Source organism: Nicotiana tabacum, chromosome 1 (assembly GCF_000715075.1).
Source record: "Nicotiana tabacum cultivar K326 chromosome 1, ASM71507v2, whole genome shotgun sequence".
Lineage (NCBI taxonomy): Eukaryota > Viridiplantae > Streptophyta > Magnoliopsida > Solanales > Solanaceae > Nicotiana > Nicotiana tabacum.
The window spans coordinates 221,684,290-221,700,721 of NC_134080.1; the positions used below are offsets into that span (position 1 = coordinate 221,684,290).

Genomic DNA, 16,432 nt, shown 5'->3' on the forward strand with positions numbered 1-16,432 from the left:
TATGCGGTCCTGCTTTCGAGTTATCCTTTTAATAAGTTTATATAATAGCTAAATTGTTTATAAAATCGGAAAAGGACAAATTGAAAAAGTAAGGGAATTCTTTCCTCGCGTTCAACCCCTATTTTCTCGGTGGATCTTCCAACAATAATTCTTACAGTAAATTCCAACCACAAATAAGTAGCCAAACGACATAGTTTCATACTGAAATCAAGTATAATATTGTCATTTCAATAACAAAAAAGAAAAAGAATACAAACGCATATAACACGGAGAATGAGGAGCTAAATTCACAGAAAACAATTAAGTTAAAAAATAATCAGCAAATATATATATATATATATATATATATATATATATATATATATAGTCGTATATAATTAATATATTTTATGTACATTAACTAGAAAAAATAAATAATAAATTCAGCAGACTATTTGTACGAATGATTCCAAATTCATATCTCTTAAGGTGCGGTCTATTTTGAACTATGTGTTAACACATGATGCCTCGTGCACCAAGCTGCCTTTTTAATCCCAAATTCGTAAGGCCATATAATTATTGTTCTTGTCCCCTACCTTTCTTTTGTGTGTTTCTTTAGTATTTTCAACAGAGAGTAATACCCATTCAATTACAGATTAATTAGGCACATAAAAATATAACATATTAATTTGAGTTACATATATATAGTAATGTCAAGATTCATTTAGGAAAAAAGATAAATACATTCGAAAAAATTTACTGTTTTTGGAGAAATACCTTGAATAGTACTTAATAGTTTTTGAGGTTTTATGAGTTTGCTAAAATATTCGGAATAATAGTAAAGATGATGTTCTTTTTAGTTCAAAAGCCAAGAGCCAAGGTTCTTCGTCCATAACTAATTCTGTTCTAGCAAAAATTGTTGAAAGAAAAAATAATCAAAGAACTTTTTCTATTCAAAAATTAATCACCCTCGTAAATATTTTTTGAACTTTTAAATATAAAAAGAATATGCTATAACGAGCTTTCAAGAGTATGATAAAACCACCAAAGTACGTGGTGCAGCGGATGCGACTACTTTTTCCTTAATCAAAAATCTAAAGTTCGAGCCCGAGGTGGAAAAATTCTTGGTAAAGAGCGTTTTTCCCCGATGAGGACGAATCCGAATATAACCATGCTCCAATGCGGGCACCGAACACTGGTTGAAAAACAAAAAAAAAAGTATAGTATAAATGGATTTTTTTTCTTTTCCACTTGATGTTCGATGCCAATATTGGCATGATCCAATATTATGAACAATTTCTTAAACCGTCTGCACCAATTAACTTTACCTTGTCCTTTTCCATTTTTATATGTTTCAGATACTTTCTGAGTTCTTCCTCTCTCTCCTCTCTCTCTCCTCTCTCTCTCTCTCTCTCTCAGCTCCAATCATTCTCTCTCTCTGTTGTGTCTCTCTTTCTCTCTCTAACAAAAGGAAGTGAAAGTGTAGAAGTAAACAATTCCTCTGCCTTTTTACCAAAACTCTTCCTTATTTTCTTCTTCTTTGCTGTTCCATCACCTCTTGGGGACTTCTATTTTTTCTCTCTCTATTTTTTGTTTTTGTTTTTTTTTGGTAGTGTGCGATCTTCCTAATTTTTGTCCACTTGCTAGTACCCTTCTATGAGGTAATCCTTTTTTTGGCTTTTTTATTACTGTTAAATATTTCTATTTTTGGAAAATTTTAAGTGGGTGTTCAAGTTCTTGCTTTAATTCATTGAATTTCGTGTGTTTATGTGGCTGATTATGTTATTCTGTAAAAATTGTGTAATCTTTTTTTTGGGTTTAGGCTAATTTTAGTTTACAGGTATTAATGTTGAAATTAATTTCTTTTAATGTTTCTTTGTGAGTTTGCTTTTGTGCTTTGATGAGTTTCAATGTTTCTATATTTGGAAATTTTTAAGTGGGTGTTTAAGTTCTTGCTTTAATTCATTGAATTTCGAGTTTTTTATGTGGCTGATTGTGTTATTCTTGAATTTTAATGTAAAAAGTTGTAATTTTTCTTGGGTTTCAGCTAATTTCAGTTTACATCAATTGTTTGTTTAGTGTTTCTTTGTGACTTTGCTTATGGGGTTTGACTAGTTTCAGTAATTATGACAGTTAATTGTTTCTATATTTGGAATTTTAAGTGGGTATTCAATTTCTTGCTTAAATTCATTAAATTTCTTGTCTTTGGTTGGCCTACTATGTTATTCTTGAATTATAGTGTAAAAAGTTTTAATCTTTTTTGGGTTTCAGCTAATATCAGTTTACATTGGAGGTAATAATGTTGGACTAATTATTTATTATGTCAGTTAAATCTTTCTATTTTTCTATTTGTGGAATTTTTCGGTGGAGTTAAGTTCTTGCTTAAATATATTCAATTTCATGTTTTGGTGTGGCCAATTGTGTTGTGCTTTGCTTCTAATTGTAAAAAGTTGTAATTTTTACTGTGTTTTGGTTAATTTTACTTTACATGGGAGGTAATAATGTTTAAATTAATTGTTTGTTTAGTGTTTCTTTGTGAGTTTGCTTTTTTGCTTTGATTAGTTTCAGTAATTATGACACTTAAATGTTTCTATTTTTGGAAATTTTAAGTGGGTGTTCAAGTTCTTGTTTAGATTCAATTAATTTCGTGTATTTATGTGGCTGATTGTGTTTTTAGTTGTAAAATGTTGTAATCTTGGAGGTAATAATGTTGAAATCAATTGTTTGTTTAGTGTTTCTTTGTGACCTATGTTGCATGGACTCTCCAAAATGATGTTGCGGATCCTCCAAAAATACACTACTTTTGGAGGATCCGACACACACCAATGATATTTTCGGAGAGTCCGAGCAACATAGTTTGTGACTTTTCTTGTGTGATTTGATGAAATTCAGTGTTTTTGATATCTTGTAGGCTTGACCATATAAAGTAAATTCCAAGAACTTAACGTGCTTATGGGGTTTGATTAAGTTCAGTAGATTTTTGGTTAGGGGTTGGTTTGACTTGTAAGAAAAATAAATTCCAAGAGCTGATCCTTTCCTCTCTTTTTTGGGGTCTGAAATTGTTCCAGTTCTGTTGTGGGTTTCCCAAAGCATTGAACTTTAAGTTAAGAATTAGTGGCTGAGATTTTTATTAGTGTTGTCATTACTTATATGGCTATGTTGATAATGATATTGGTAATTCGGGGTTTCGGTTGATTTCAGTTGACAAGGGAGGCAATAATGTTGAAGTCAATTGTGTTTCTAGTGTTTACTAATCAATAATATGCCTAATTGCAAGTTTTGGAACTCTTAATGCTATTATACTAATTATTCATGCCGGTTTTTACTTGCTTTGGAACTTCTGAGACCTGATTTTGTTTGTTAACTCATATATGTCCAAAGACCTTTGGGTTAACTTGATGTGAACGTCTCACTTTCTCCTACAAAGACTAATATTTACTTTTTTTCTCCCGTTCTTTGGGTTCTAAAGCACAATACTTTCTCCCATATATAACTGGTCAAAAAGACCTTTCTTAATATGTAGCTCTTCTATTTAAGTTCATATACATATGCGTTACAAGATTTGCTTACTTCTGCTCCTTGCCAACTATCTTAGTTCTCTTTGTATGTATATTATGTGTTATATCGCTTGCCTTGCCAAGTTTACTGAAGGTGTTCTATCTGATATTATTAGGCAAATCGCAATGTATAGCACTCAGTATTTTAGTTCTAGGTACTTGCCCTTTTTGGATCATGCTTCTCATGCCATTCTATTTCTAAATCATAATTGCAGGAATTGACTAGATGGAGAAGCCGTTAAAGAAACCTATGTCAGAAGAATCTGAAGGTAAAACTGTTTTTTTCTTTAAGCTTATGAAAAGTATATGCCATTTTGGCACAATTTTGTTACGCTTTCGATGAATTCACATGTTTCATTGTTTTATGATCTGAATAGCTGCTTCAGCAAAGACTTCTTGTAAAGAGAAGAACGCTTGGGCTATTCCCCTTGGATCTGCTGCTTATCATGCATCAGCTGATACAAGCTTGTTTTCAAGCTCACTGCCTGTGCTGCCACATGCGAAACGTGAGTATAATCTTATTTTTAATTGTCTTTGTGTCCTTCAATTTAGATCAAATCCTTTTTAACTGGTTTTGCTGATGTGCAGTAAACTTCAATGAGTCTGAGAACTATGGTCAATCCGTTGACGATAACTCACCTAGCTTAAGCAAGCATCAATTGGAAGATAAAATTAAAGATCAGTTAGATGAGGTTGAGCAAAGTCCAGTCAGGTTCTTGCTTCCGGGGGATGAAGACGAGCTACTAGCAGGCTTAATGGATGATTTTGATCTTAGTGGATTACCGACGCAGGTGGAGGATTTGGATGATGATTTTTTTGGCAGTGGAGGACTCGAAATGGAACCTGAGGATCAAAATAATTTACTTAACGGTTTTGCAAACTTAAGCATGTCTTATAGTTATCCAAATGGTGCTGCAACTGTTGTCGGGGAACACCCATATGGAGAGCATCCGTCAAGGACATTATTCGTTCGAAATATTAACAGCAACGTAGAGGACTCAGAGTTGAAATCGCTCTTTGAAGTAGTGCTTAACTTACCAGTTTCTTTAAATTTGCCTCTGTTAATTAGCTATCCCTTTTCCGTACTTCCTTTATTGCACTTGAAATGCTTGTTTCTCATTTTGTTTGTGCAAGTGATATTTTCTTTTGGACGACTTCATATGCTTGAACATTGTTCCCATATATAATTCTCTCTTCGTTGCAAAAAGAATGAACCTATTACAATTTGGGAGTCAAACAAAGTTTTCTTTGACCATGTTTTTTGCAAATAGTTTTAAAATATTTTGAATTATTAACTATTGTGACTTATAGTTGTTTTGTGTTTCTAACTATGTAAATTTTATTTAAAAAAACTTAAAGAATCTGTCCGAGTTCGCACTGAAAATTAGCCAATTTGACCTCGTACTCCGAAAAAGTTCAAACAAATTGAAACGAAGGGAGTGTATCTAATTGAAGCAAATTTGATCCGCTACTTTAGCTTCTTTATGGCATTCATCCGATGCTTCCATTTGTAGAGCTTGTTCCCTGTGTTCTTTTCCCGTGTCCCACTGCTTAATATTTTGTCTTATTAATTTCAAAGAGGGTTTGCACTTCATTCGTCACTAGAGTCCTTGATCTATATTGATTCTGATAGGAGACTTCTAACCTAGGACTATACCTTTTTTTGAAGCAATTTGGTGATATCAGAACTCTATATACTGCATGCAAGCATAGGGGCTTTGTGATGATATCTTACTATGATATTCGGGCTGCTCGAACTGCAATGCGTGCACTACAAAATAAGCCCTTGAGACGAAGAAAACTAGACATTCATTTTTCCATTCCTAAGGTTTGAATCCACATCATGTAGACATACGCCGACATGTAAGGACAATTCTAACTATTTTTCTTTATTGCCGCATCCAGGAAAATCCATCAGAGAAAGATGTTAACCAAGGAACTCTTGTAGTGTTCAACTTGGATCCATCGGTATCCAATGAGGATCTTCGGCAAATATTTGGGGCGTATGGTGAAGTCAAGGAGGTATCAATTTTACTTAATTGTTCACCGTTACTGCTATATTACTTTGATTTTTTTGTGTTTATCCGCAATTTTAAACTTTTAAGATTCATTAGTTCATGTTGTATGCAAATTGCAGATCAGGGAAACACCACATAAACGCCATCATAAGTTCATTGAATTCTACGATGTCAGAGCAGCGGACGCAGCTCTTAAAGCATTAAATCGTAGCGACATAGCTGGAAAGCGGATAAAGCTTGAACCCAGCCGACCTGGTGGAGCCCGTAGAAAGTATGTTCTACTTCTGCTTTGAAGAACTTGCCTTTGTCTTCACCTTCGGGTGTAGCTTTGCAATGAAATTTATAAGCTAGGTGTTTTGCCCCAATTTACAAGTGCTTATGGTTAGACATAAATGAGAAAAAAGAAGTAAACTTAAATGCAAAAGAGAAAAAGAAAGTAAAGAGAGAAAGATAATCTCTCTGTTAGTAGCCTGGAACAGCACTGCTTACCGACTATCAAAGTATTGCTGCAAAATTGGAATTCTGCTGCAAATATGTCCGGATTATGCTTATGTTTCTGTTTCAAGTATTATAGGGTTTTAATTGCATCCTTCACCAAATCTTATACCGTCACTAGGTTGTAGCCTAATAATTCTATGGATGAGTTATGTCAGATGTCAATGCTGCAGCCACATAGTTTACTTTGCCCTGTATATATAGTACTAGCACGGGTGAAAAATATAATTTTTTACTTGTAGAATGTATTATATACTGTTGGCAAGGTTTCTATTACTTAAATCATGCTTACCTCTCTATGTGAGGGTATTTTGCAGTTGTCTTTGTCCAACACCCGGCCCGGGGGGGGGGTTAAAATTCGCTTTGGATGTTACAAATAGCTGATGAGTGTTAATCGGATACATCTACAGAACGTCTCAGAGATGAAATCCACAGCCTATCCTTTCCCCGAGAAATCTGTTATCATCACTTTCCATCTGTAGAGGCTGATTAATTTGCTTGGATCGGGAAAAAAGTGTGTTGCATCATTCAGATGGATGTGATCTATTATGCAAGTTTTTGACCATTTTGGAAGAAAAATAATTTTTTTTGCATGTCTAGTTTGATGCAGCAACTAAGTCAAGAACTGGAAAGCGATGAAATTCGAACATTTAGGCACTCAGTTGGTTCTCCGGTGGCCAGCTCTCCTCCAGGTATTTCCATTGATGTAATAAATGCATTTTTTTAAAATTCTTTTTTTTTGAATAAGTAACATAACTGCTGATGTTAACCTTGGAGAGTCTATCCTGATAATGGTGTTATATATTCAACAGGCAGCTGGTCAAACTTCGGCAGTCCTGTCGAACCCAACCCTTTGCGAGGTTATAGTCAATCACCTGGTCTGAGAAATCTCAGCCCTGTAAATGGTAATCTTATGCCAGGGCTGGCCTCTATTCTTCCTGGACACCTCTCAAGTCCGAAGATTGCACCTATCGGTAAAGATACCGGAAGGATTGGCCATTTGAATCAGGTAACTACTAGTCCAAAGTTGGCGCAAGGAGTGGGTAATTATCAGCATTCTTTTTCAGTCCCAGAGAGGAATCCAGCTTCAGGCATTGGATCTATGCCATTTGGTAACAACTCTAAGCCATCTGGTACTGCAACACTTTCTGGTCCACAGTTTCTGTGGGGTAGTCCCCCTATTCACTCGGAGCGTACCGACTCTTCTATCTGGCCAACTTCATCAATGACACATCCTCCATTTGCATCAAATGGACAAGGACAAGGCTATCTCCATTCACGTAGGCAAGGTTCTTTCCTCGGATCACATCACGTGGGGTCCGCTCCATCTGGAATTCCTCTGGAAAGGCATTTTGGTTTCCCGGAATCTCCTCAGACATCATATGTAAACCCACTTGTATTTGGAAGCGGAGGTTCTACTCATAACAATGGAAGTCAGGTGATGAATATAGGTTCCCTTGGAGCGATGAACATGGGTGTTGGTCTTGCTGGGAACTTTACTGACAGTGGTTCTCCTAGCTCTAGAATGATGCCAATGACAAGGAATGGACCTATATTTTCCGGAAATAGCTCTTATGGAGGACTAGGAACAGTTAACGGCGAAGGACTAATTGAACGTGGTCGAAGTCGGAAAACTGAGAGTGGTAATCAGATTGACAACAAGAAACAGTATCAGCTTGATTTGGAGAAGATCAGGAGAGGAGAAGATACTAGGACCACTTTGATGATTAAGAACATCCCAAACAAGTAAGAACTATCAAAATTATAAATCAGAAATATGTGCTTTTCGTTAAGATTTTTTACACTTACTCTTTTGTGTTTTTCTTCTTCATTTAAGATACACGTCGAAGATGCTACTTGCAGCAATTGATGAGACTCATAAGAATACATACGATTTCCTCTATTTGCCAATTGATTTCAAGGTAGTATATTTCTTTCCTTTGTTTACATTTTTCGATAAATTTATGGAGGGAGGGTAGACCTTTTGAGTGACTTGTATATAACATTATACTGAAAGTAGAACTGATTGTTTCACTGTTTTGCTGCTTCAGAATAAATGTAATGTTGGTTATGCCTTCATCAACATGGTGTCTCCTGCACATATCGTCTCCTTTTATGAGGTTAGAGTTCTTTGTTGTTTAATAACCACAAATTTATCGGGTGAAATTTTTTGGAACCATTTTCATATGAATTAGTTGAATGTGGTGTATCTCCCTCGTTCCGACTAAAAAAATTGCGCGTTCGTATCTTATCTGGATGTTCTAAATATTTTAGAATGGCCTTATAACCTTTTAGACACTTGTGCAGGTATTCAATGGGAAGAAGTGGGAAAAGTTTAACAGTGAAAAAGTTGCAACGTTGGCTTATGCACGTATCCAGGGAAAGGTAGCTCTGGTTACTCACTTCCAGAACTCAAGCTTAATGAATGAAGACAAACGGTGCCGACCAATACTTTTCCAGTCAGAGGGCCAAGATGCAGCTGATCAGGTAGCTTAGACAAGAGTATAGTTTGTCTTTGTATAACCGAAAAACTGCCTTGTTTGAGATGTAATAACATGATGTTATATCCATAGTTAAACTGACATCGTTGAGCTGATTACTCTTTTGGTTCGTCAGGAAACTTTGCCATCGAGCAATCTTAATATTTGTATTCGTCGGCCTGATGGATCCTATTCGGGAGATTCTCTTGATAGCCCAAAGGGTAGTCTCGATGGGAAGCCGGAGATTTTCACTGGAAGCAGCTGACTCTTATTCATAAATGGCGGCATTGGATTCTAACTGTGAATAGAAATTCGAGTACATAATTTGTCAAGGAAGCCATGAAATTGCATATAGTTACTTGTGTGTGCTAGCAGTGTCTACTTTTTGGATGAAAGACACTCTAGAGCATGTAAAGACGAATTGTTACCGAGGCAGAGAGCGTTTGTTTATATGTAGAATGATGACACAATTGATCTATTTAACAAAGGGGAGTAAAATAAGGTTAAAGCATTCAGCCAAAGTGTGAAGTTCCTCAGCTGATATGCTTTGCTAGTTGCAGCAATGCAGGATTTCTCCTTTCTACTTTTACTTTTTGGCTGTTATGCCTCTTGTTGTGGTGGGATTCTCTTACCTAATTAATGCATACTTTTTTATACTTGTGGGCCTGTTTCATAAGTGTATAGGATGGAGATTAACAGACCCTACATTCTTTCTTGAATTATGTAATGACTGCCTACTGTTGTATTTATCACATTTGTGGTTTAAAGGATGCTTTCTTATTCCAAAGGATGCATAGTAAGTTTTCTGAAAGTAGCAAACTTATGCTGTTTCTGGAAACCAATGTTATAACATTATTGTGGTAAATGGTCTGCCTAAAGATAGTTACATGTGCTGAATCCTCACAGTAATAGATGTTAGAGCAGGATATATAGGACGACAACAACAAAGCCAGTGTAATCCCTCCCACAAATGGTGTCTGGGGGCGGGTAATGTGTACGTAGACCTTACCCCTGCCTTGTGAAGGTAGAGAGATGAAAGGAGTCTCCATACTTCTCAGCCCTAAGCTAAGTCTTCCTCAATGACCGATCACTTTTCAGCATATTCCGGTAAAGCCTTAAAGGCAAGGAAAGCTTTCAAGCTAATAAGCTCCTTCGCTTTGTTTGTAATGAAAAGGAAAGAGAAGATCTTCGGATATTTTTTCCAGGGGAGGACTTTCTTGATCGCCTCATTCTTCAACCATGGGTTAAGATGTGGCTAAAGTCTGTCCGATGCTTCTTCGGCCAAATACGATATAAGAGTGGGACCTGCACTATGAGCAAGCAGTGCGAAAAACCGCTTCTTTTTTCCGGTTCCGAAACAACTTGGGCGAAATAGGGTTCTACCGGGAAACCAATTCCAAATAAGTCAGAATCTTAGCGGAAGCTCTTCCTTTGACAGCTATTCCTATGTCAGCTACTACTTTGTCAGAGGCTAAGTTCCCTTGTGAAGGTAGAGGGATGAAGGAAGCAACAAACAGTAACAATGGAAGCAAACCACATATGAGTATTGAGGTTTAGTTGATTGATTTGTTATGGTTTGTTAGAAGAAATGATCCTTGTCCCTTCTTTGGGTTGGGTAAAGGGGTCAAGAATACCACAAGCAAAGTACTGCTAAAAACATAGAAGCATAGAAGAAAATCTTGTGTAAAATATACACATATGACCTATGTTCACCACGTAAATTGCATTGCCAACGACCCTTCATAAAAATGGATGGTAAAAAAATACTCTCACCATTTCAATTTATATGAACCTATTTGACTGGATACGAAGTTTAAGAAAAAAGAAAAGACTTTTGAACTTGTGTAAGTGAGGCACATATTATTTTGTATAACATTTAAGTATATTCGGAACAAACGAGGTTGTTCTAGAGAGGTTTGATTGTATATATATTTGATGTGCCACTTTGCTCTGGGGTCATAGGCAAAGACAGAATCAAGAAATTAATATACACCTGATTCTAGACGAAAGCAATAAGTTTAGTTGAACCTGACGAACTGCACTATATCCGTCTTTGAATAGGACAATATTATGCGTTTATGTTCTAACGAACAACAGCAAAATTAATTGTATATGTAAAGAAATCTGACTTCTGATTCACCCACTGCTAAGAAACTATTGTATCCTTGTAATTTGATGTTGGCTACAGTGTTGATAAGAACTCATTTCTCTAAGACCCTGCATATGCATAGAATATAGCTCAAGCAAACTCTGCCTGTCCATTAGGAAATCAGTTGGCAAAGGTAAGCCACAAGGCAAGTTTCCCATGACAAAAGGAAATATCTCAGCTATGAAAAACTAATAAGTTCCCTTATAACATGTCAGTGAACAAGTTTTTCGACACTCTTCCACTATAACTGATCCTGTCTAAAGTTCTCAGATTTGAAGACCATCAGCTATTGATCCTGCCAAACTGATAACTTCAAACGGAGCTTGATTAGCAACGGCTTTCACAGTATGAGGACAGGAATCTGTGGTCCAAAAGTAAGTGAATGCTTTATCTGAACCTTGAGAACAAAAACATTTTGTAACAGTCAGAAACCACAAGGAGATGCTTAACTAAAAGGCAGGCGGATACAAATTCAAAGATTTACCATCGTTCTTGTGGAGAAAACGCTCCCATGACCGCTTTGGGAAAATTCCATGAGTCACGTAAGCACTAACTTTTGATGCACCATGAGCGGCCAAAACTTTCTGGGACAACCAAGCATCAGAGAAGAACAATATTAGCAACTTGTCGTATGAATGTACTCACTAAAGACGAACACCGCCGCTTTTTAACAAGAATGCATTAAATTGTTGAGGTCTGGATAAAACATTCTTCATGTCATTAAGTCCTTAAAAAGGAGAGTTCTGCAATCCAAGAATGCTACTATTAGTTTTGAAGTGAATGATTCTTATTGTGCACTCTCTAACTTCCTTTCTCTCCTTTCCCTTCCTTTTGCAGGGTAATTTAATAATCTAATTTGACGTGCATTATTGGGATCCTTATGTTTACCTGATCCCGTTATTGTTCTGTACCACAATTATAGTCCAAAACTGTTGAGGGCAATAACCTTATGTCTGTTCTAAGCCACTTGTGGCAAAAATGACGCGTTGGTAGATCATGGAAGAACAATGGATCCGTTACAACTTTTAAGCCAAAGGAGGGAATTTTACCAAAATATAGTAAATTTTTAACTGAAAAGAGAAGGCACCATGATAGCATTGTTAGAGGATCCAACAAAAAGATAACGCTTGCCAAAAGCTAGTTTTAGAAGGATAGCTTGAAGTTCTTGGGTAAACTTAGATGGAGGGCTGATGTGAGGAGTTCAATGGTATTTGCCGGGAGCCATGAGTCATAAAGAAATCAAGAATCAACACATGAAGTGCCAAGATGCTCATAACAAAGTTTCACTTAAAGAGAAAGCTTCAAGGCCTTCAAAAGCAGCTCCGCTTGAGGGATTTTCAAGAATGCGAAGTCACTGATTTTGGAGTGAATATGGGACTTAGTTCAGTCACTTAGGTGTCTAGGACTTGTATTAATAAGTGGCACAGGTTTGCCACACGATACTTTGCCTTATCTAAGCCATTGTTAATGTCTTATTTGCTGGTTTTGAGAGTTAGGCGAGGGGGCATGTCTGGAAAGGTTCTAGGATTGTCTTTTATTATAATAATAATAACTTGGTTTAAGGGTAAACGATCAGTTTAAGATGATTAAAAAACATTCTTCCATGTGAGGCTTAAGAAACCTTAATGGTTCTTGATGAGCTTTACAGATTAAACATTCAAGTGAGTGATTCTCCTTGAGGTAATCAGGTTTCCAGTTTGTTTCTTGATATCTTAAGAAACCCTACTGGTTCTTGTTCTTTCTTTACCCTTCTGTCCACGTGGTATTCTTGGTAGTTTATTTTTGCCCATAAATCTGTCCGTTTCCCTTAATCTTGTTTTTGTGAAGAATCATCTAGTTTGGGTTCAAAAGTCATAATCCATGTGCTATTACACCAAAAGAAAGGAGAAAAACAAATAAGAGTTTAACAACTAGACAAAATATAAACCCCCAGAATCTCCTCACCGCTGAAGCGAAAAAGGTAAATAAATGATAAAGAAGCAATCAGAATGATCGCTCAACATAATATACACATTTTTTGTATATTTGGCTAGCTGTCGACCGGCCAAATGTGTAACTTGCCCAAAAAAATACAAGTAAAGGTAAAGAACAGGGGACAACCAGAGTTTTCTTGAGACTAGAATTTGCAAAACAAGAACTACACCAGCCAGACAGACCAAAACATATTAAAGTACCGATTGTCACATACCGGTTAGTAAACACATTTAAGTACTCTTGAGACAGTTACTAGAACCCTTATTAGATCTAAGATGAACGAGTACCTGGCATTCGATAAGGGTACCTCCAGACTGGACCAAGTCATCAACAATAACCACATGACAGCCGTCAGGATTACCCTCTTTTAGCCTGACGATTCTCTTATCACCTTCACGCACTTTAGTGCAGATAACCTAAAAAAGAAAATCTGCTGATTACAAAAAAGTTCAAGATTGGGTAAACATACAGAAACCAAATTAGAAAAATGTCATTTTTAACTAACAGTGGGATAGTCAACTAATTGGTTGTGAAACCTCTTCCAAGCTCCATCATCAGGAAAGGCTATAACTATCTGGAAAATGGAAAGACATTAAAACATCATTGCTACATCTCAAGGTAATTTTATTGGAAAAACAAGGACAAAATAAGCTCAGAAGAACTCCTGCCCACTTTTTCAGACTCAGGAAGCTGCTGAAGCCGTTGCTTCAGCAGTGGAATTCCAGTCTCAAACAGAGGCAGCACATTATCTCCAAAATAGAACCTCTCCTGCAGAAAAGAGAGAAGTATGTTCAACAGAGATGGACGTGGATATCTTGAAAATCTTTAGAGCGCCTATATCACATAAAAGGATACACTTCGCAAGATAAACATAACATTGGTGATATAGATGAAATATTGTTGGCCAGTAATGTTCGTAATTAACAACGAAAATAAAGTTATAATCAACATTAGAAAGGTGAAATTTTCTGCGCTTTCAGTATAACTATGGACATTTCTGGCAAAACCATAAAAAGCATAACCTAAAAGCCAAAATAGGATGTGTATAAATTGATACTTCTGAATGATCGCGAAGTCCAGTTATCAATTAAATAAAAAAATCTTAGATAAAATCTTTGATCATCACACCAAATAAGAAGGCAATATGAATACAAAATGTACAAATCGCATATAATTACATGAGGAAATAAATTAACCTGCAATGCATGTATGTCATAGATAACTAAGCTGGTCGGACCACCCCTTGATATTGGAATATTTGATATTAATCTGGCCATTGTAAATGCAGTGGCCACATCACCTTCTTCTTCCATCCTCTCAAAGGTACCAGTTGGGAAGAAAGGTAGCACAAGTGTAAATGAGGCGACAAACAGCCTTGGAAGTGCGAATATCACAGAAAGCTGTTCAAAGATGACTGCTGGTGAGCTGAAAGATGCTAGAAAAGCAACATGCTGCCCACGGATATCATGTGCGTTGTTAATAAAGAGATTTGGGAAACCATCAGCGAAACTCCTGGAACATGAAATTCATATTGGTTAGTGTTTGTCCCAGTAAAGGGTCAACTATAGTACAAGTAATAGCATCATTTCAAGGTAATTAGTATGCCAAGTCAAATCCTCTAGCATACAAATTGCCAATAGAAGATTGTTTACAAAATTGGCAGGAACTAAATAATTGAATTACTGTGTAACCAATGCGAAAATAACGCAAACTTTTCCTTTGCCCCGGTTATTGTTTAAAACATCCGTCTCTTTTTACCACTAAACCTCGACGAAATTTAGGTTTCTAATAACTGAGAAATCCTGAGGGCCTGCTGGTGTAGGGTTCGAAACTTGGTAGATAATGCGTTTCACCCCTCTACTATAGTACATAGCATCATATCAAGGTTAATAACTACATCAACTAGTCGAATGCGCCAATTACAGAATATGCAGGAACTGAAAACTTGAACTTCTGTGTAACCACTAACCAATGCAAAAGTGATGTTATATAACCCTTTTCCTTTGCCCTGATTCTTTTTTTTTTTTAAAAACAAACATCTTTTACTACTATACCTCAGCCAAAAATTTAGGTCTTGCTGTGTCATTCCTCAAACGTCCGTCTAGTTTAGCAAATGATAGCCAGTCTAAAACCAAGATAAATGAATAGGGTTGTGGTAGGTTAATGTTCATCATACAAATATATTCAAACAATGATCAATTCTATGAATGAAAAGCAAAATCGATACTGAGAATTCAACATAGCTGAAGCAATATATTTAGCGATTGATTTAGGTCATTACACCATTATAGGAAAAAGGTTAAATTAGCCCATATTACATCTGAAATTTAGCAACTTTGCTCTCCTTATACTTTGGGTCTAATCTTACCCTGGCTATTAGGAAAAAGTCTTGTTTTTCCGTTGACCACTAACGGAGCTCCAAGGTGAAGCACAACAGAGAGAAAATTTTAAACCATAGAGGATAAATGGACTTTTTTCCTCAAAAGTATTTTAATACGTGGAATTAACCCATTTCACAATAGAACCGGAGTCGGAGCCAAGGATTTGACGTTTATGGGTTCGGGATTCTAAATCTTTAAGTTATTGAGTTCTAAATTAATAGTCTATTGGAAACAACCTCTCTACATTCACAAAGGTAGGGGTAAGGTATGCATACAAACTACCCCAGTTCTAAATTAATAATTTGTACCTATTCAACGAATTTCTTAAGACAAATACATAATTCGAAACAAAGCTACTGGGTAGAACTCTGTTAATTGAGTTGCAACCCCCCCCCCCCCTCCCCCAAAAAAAAAGCGTCTAGCAATAAAAGGAGGAATCTTGATTCAATTTAACCATTCGACTCGACACACTTAAACTTTTTACAAGAAATTCAAGTAAAGATTTAGACTTTGCGTATATAGCAAGCTGATACAAAGACATATAAGAGAAAAATAAAAGGGGTGAGAATTGAACCTCCAGTTAATAGAGTGGAGAATAATGGAGTCCGATTCAGAAGCAATTTTGCGAGCAACATCTTCCATTTCAACACAGTAGTACAGAAGCACTTGCTTCTTCTTCTTTACTGTTCCCTTCTCCATCTTAACACAGCAACTGAGATACAGTGTGTGTGTGTGTGTGTGACACTTTTTAAGCCTGTCGTTTAAGGATTCTTGATTAAGGTTTTAGTGTTCCAACAATTTGCTTTTTCAGTCCTCTAAAACATACATAATTTACTATTTGCCCGCCCAATTTTTCGAAACCAATTTTTATGTTTTATTATAATATATGTTCTCTATAACAACATTCACTATAATATCCAAAAATATTCGGAACAAGCGAGCCTATTATAGAAAAGTTTGACTATACTATTACTCTCTAAAAAGATTAATTATTTGGTGCATTTCAAATTCGGGAAAATTACTAAATTTGTCTGTGTATTAATCAAATTATTACAATTCAGTCACATTTTATATATTTGGTCCATTCACACCTTGTCCTTAGTAAAAGTAAATCATTTTACAGGTAAAAATTTACTTGTATCGGGTGTTTATATTAAATTCTACTAATTTATTATGGTTAAGTGATACTGTAAGACGAAAGTATGTATATTAATTAATTTTGAGTTATCAATAATTATATTTGTGAAGATATGCGTAATGTATTTATTGAATTGATGTAAATACCTGATAAAAGTATTTACCTTATTTCGTATTTACTCTTGCTAATGAGATTCAATATGAAATGGTACTTCACGTATCCAAAATTTTCAAGAAAGTATCCAAATTTATCTCTTAACTT

General features: G+C 35.9%; 2 protein-coding genes across 4 annotated transcripts; one reads left to right on the top strand and one right to left on the bottom strand.

The window, feature by feature from the left end:
* The first annotated feature begins 1,235 nt into the window (after positions 1-1,235).
* LOC107782856 (protein MEI2-like 2) lies at positions 1,236-9,316 on the top strand. Of its 2 annotated transcripts, none has more exons than XM_016603795.2 (13): positions 1,236-1,640; positions 3,752-3,805; positions 3,914-4,042; positions 4,125-4,558; positions 5,206-5,364; positions 5,442-5,558; positions 5,674-5,825; positions 6,650-6,741; positions 6,862-7,795; positions 7,887-7,971; positions 8,101-8,169; positions 8,357-8,536; positions 8,666-9,316. In XM_016603795.2, exons 2-13 carry the CDS (start codon positions 3,763-3,765, stop codon positions 8,792-8,794), a joined length of 2,523 nt encoding a protein of 840 aa, XP_016459281.1. In that variant the 5' UTR covers positions 1,236-1,640; positions 3,752-3,762; the 3' UTR covers positions 8,795-9,316. The 2 variants fall into 2 exon arrangements, with proteins under 2 accessions (XP_016459281.1, XP_016459282.1); XM_016603796.2 differs by lacking the exon at positions 1,236-1,640 and adding an exon at positions 1,667-1,819.
* Positions 9,317-10,546: 1,230 nt separating this feature from the next.
* LOC107782855 (ribose-phosphate pyrophosphokinase 4) lies at positions 10,547-15,816 on the bottom strand. 2 transcript variants are annotated; one of them, XM_075217649.1, is made up of 7 exons: positions 15,608-15,816; positions 13,849-14,164; positions 13,325-13,420; positions 13,158-13,226; positions 12,940-13,068; positions 11,163-11,262; positions 10,547-11,069 (listed from the first exon to the last, which is right to left on the bottom strand). In XM_075217649.1, exons 1-7 carry the CDS (start codon positions 15,730-15,732, stop codon positions 10,945-10,947), a joined length of 960 nt encoding a protein of 319 aa, XP_075073750.1. In that variant the 5' UTR covers positions 15,733-15,816; the 3' UTR covers positions 10,547-10,944. The 2 variants fall into 2 exon arrangements, with proteins under 2 accessions (XP_075073750.1, XP_075073747.1); XM_075217646.1 differs by having other exon boundaries at positions 10,547-11,075.
* Between the last annotated feature and the right edge of the window lie 616 nt (positions 15,817-16,432).

Coding starts and splice junctions, on each gene's coding strand:
- LOC107782855 (XM_075217646.1), bottom strand. CDS start 15,732: ATGGAGAAGGGAACAGTAAAGAAGAAGAAGCAAGTGCTTCTGTACTAC. Junction 13,227..13,324: donor AGCTTCCTGAGTCTGAAAAA/GTGGGCAGGAGT, acceptor TCCATTTTCCAG/ATAGTTATAGCCTTTCCTGA. Junction 11,263..12,939: donor GTACCCTTATCGAATGCCAG/GTACTCGTTCAT, acceptor TGGTTGTCCCAG/AAAGTTTTGGCCGCTCATGG.
- LOC107782856 (XM_016603795.2), top strand. CDS start 3,763: ATGGAGAAGCCGTTAAAGAAACCTATGTCAGAAGAATCTGAAG. Junction 4,043..4,124: donor TGTGCTGCCACATGCGAAAC/GTGAGTATAATC, acceptor GCTGATGTGCAG/TAAACTTCAATGAGTCTGAG. Junction 7,972..8,100: donor ATTTGCCAATTGATTTCAAG/GTAGTATATTTC, acceptor TTGCTGCTTCAG/AATAAATGTAATGTTGGTTA.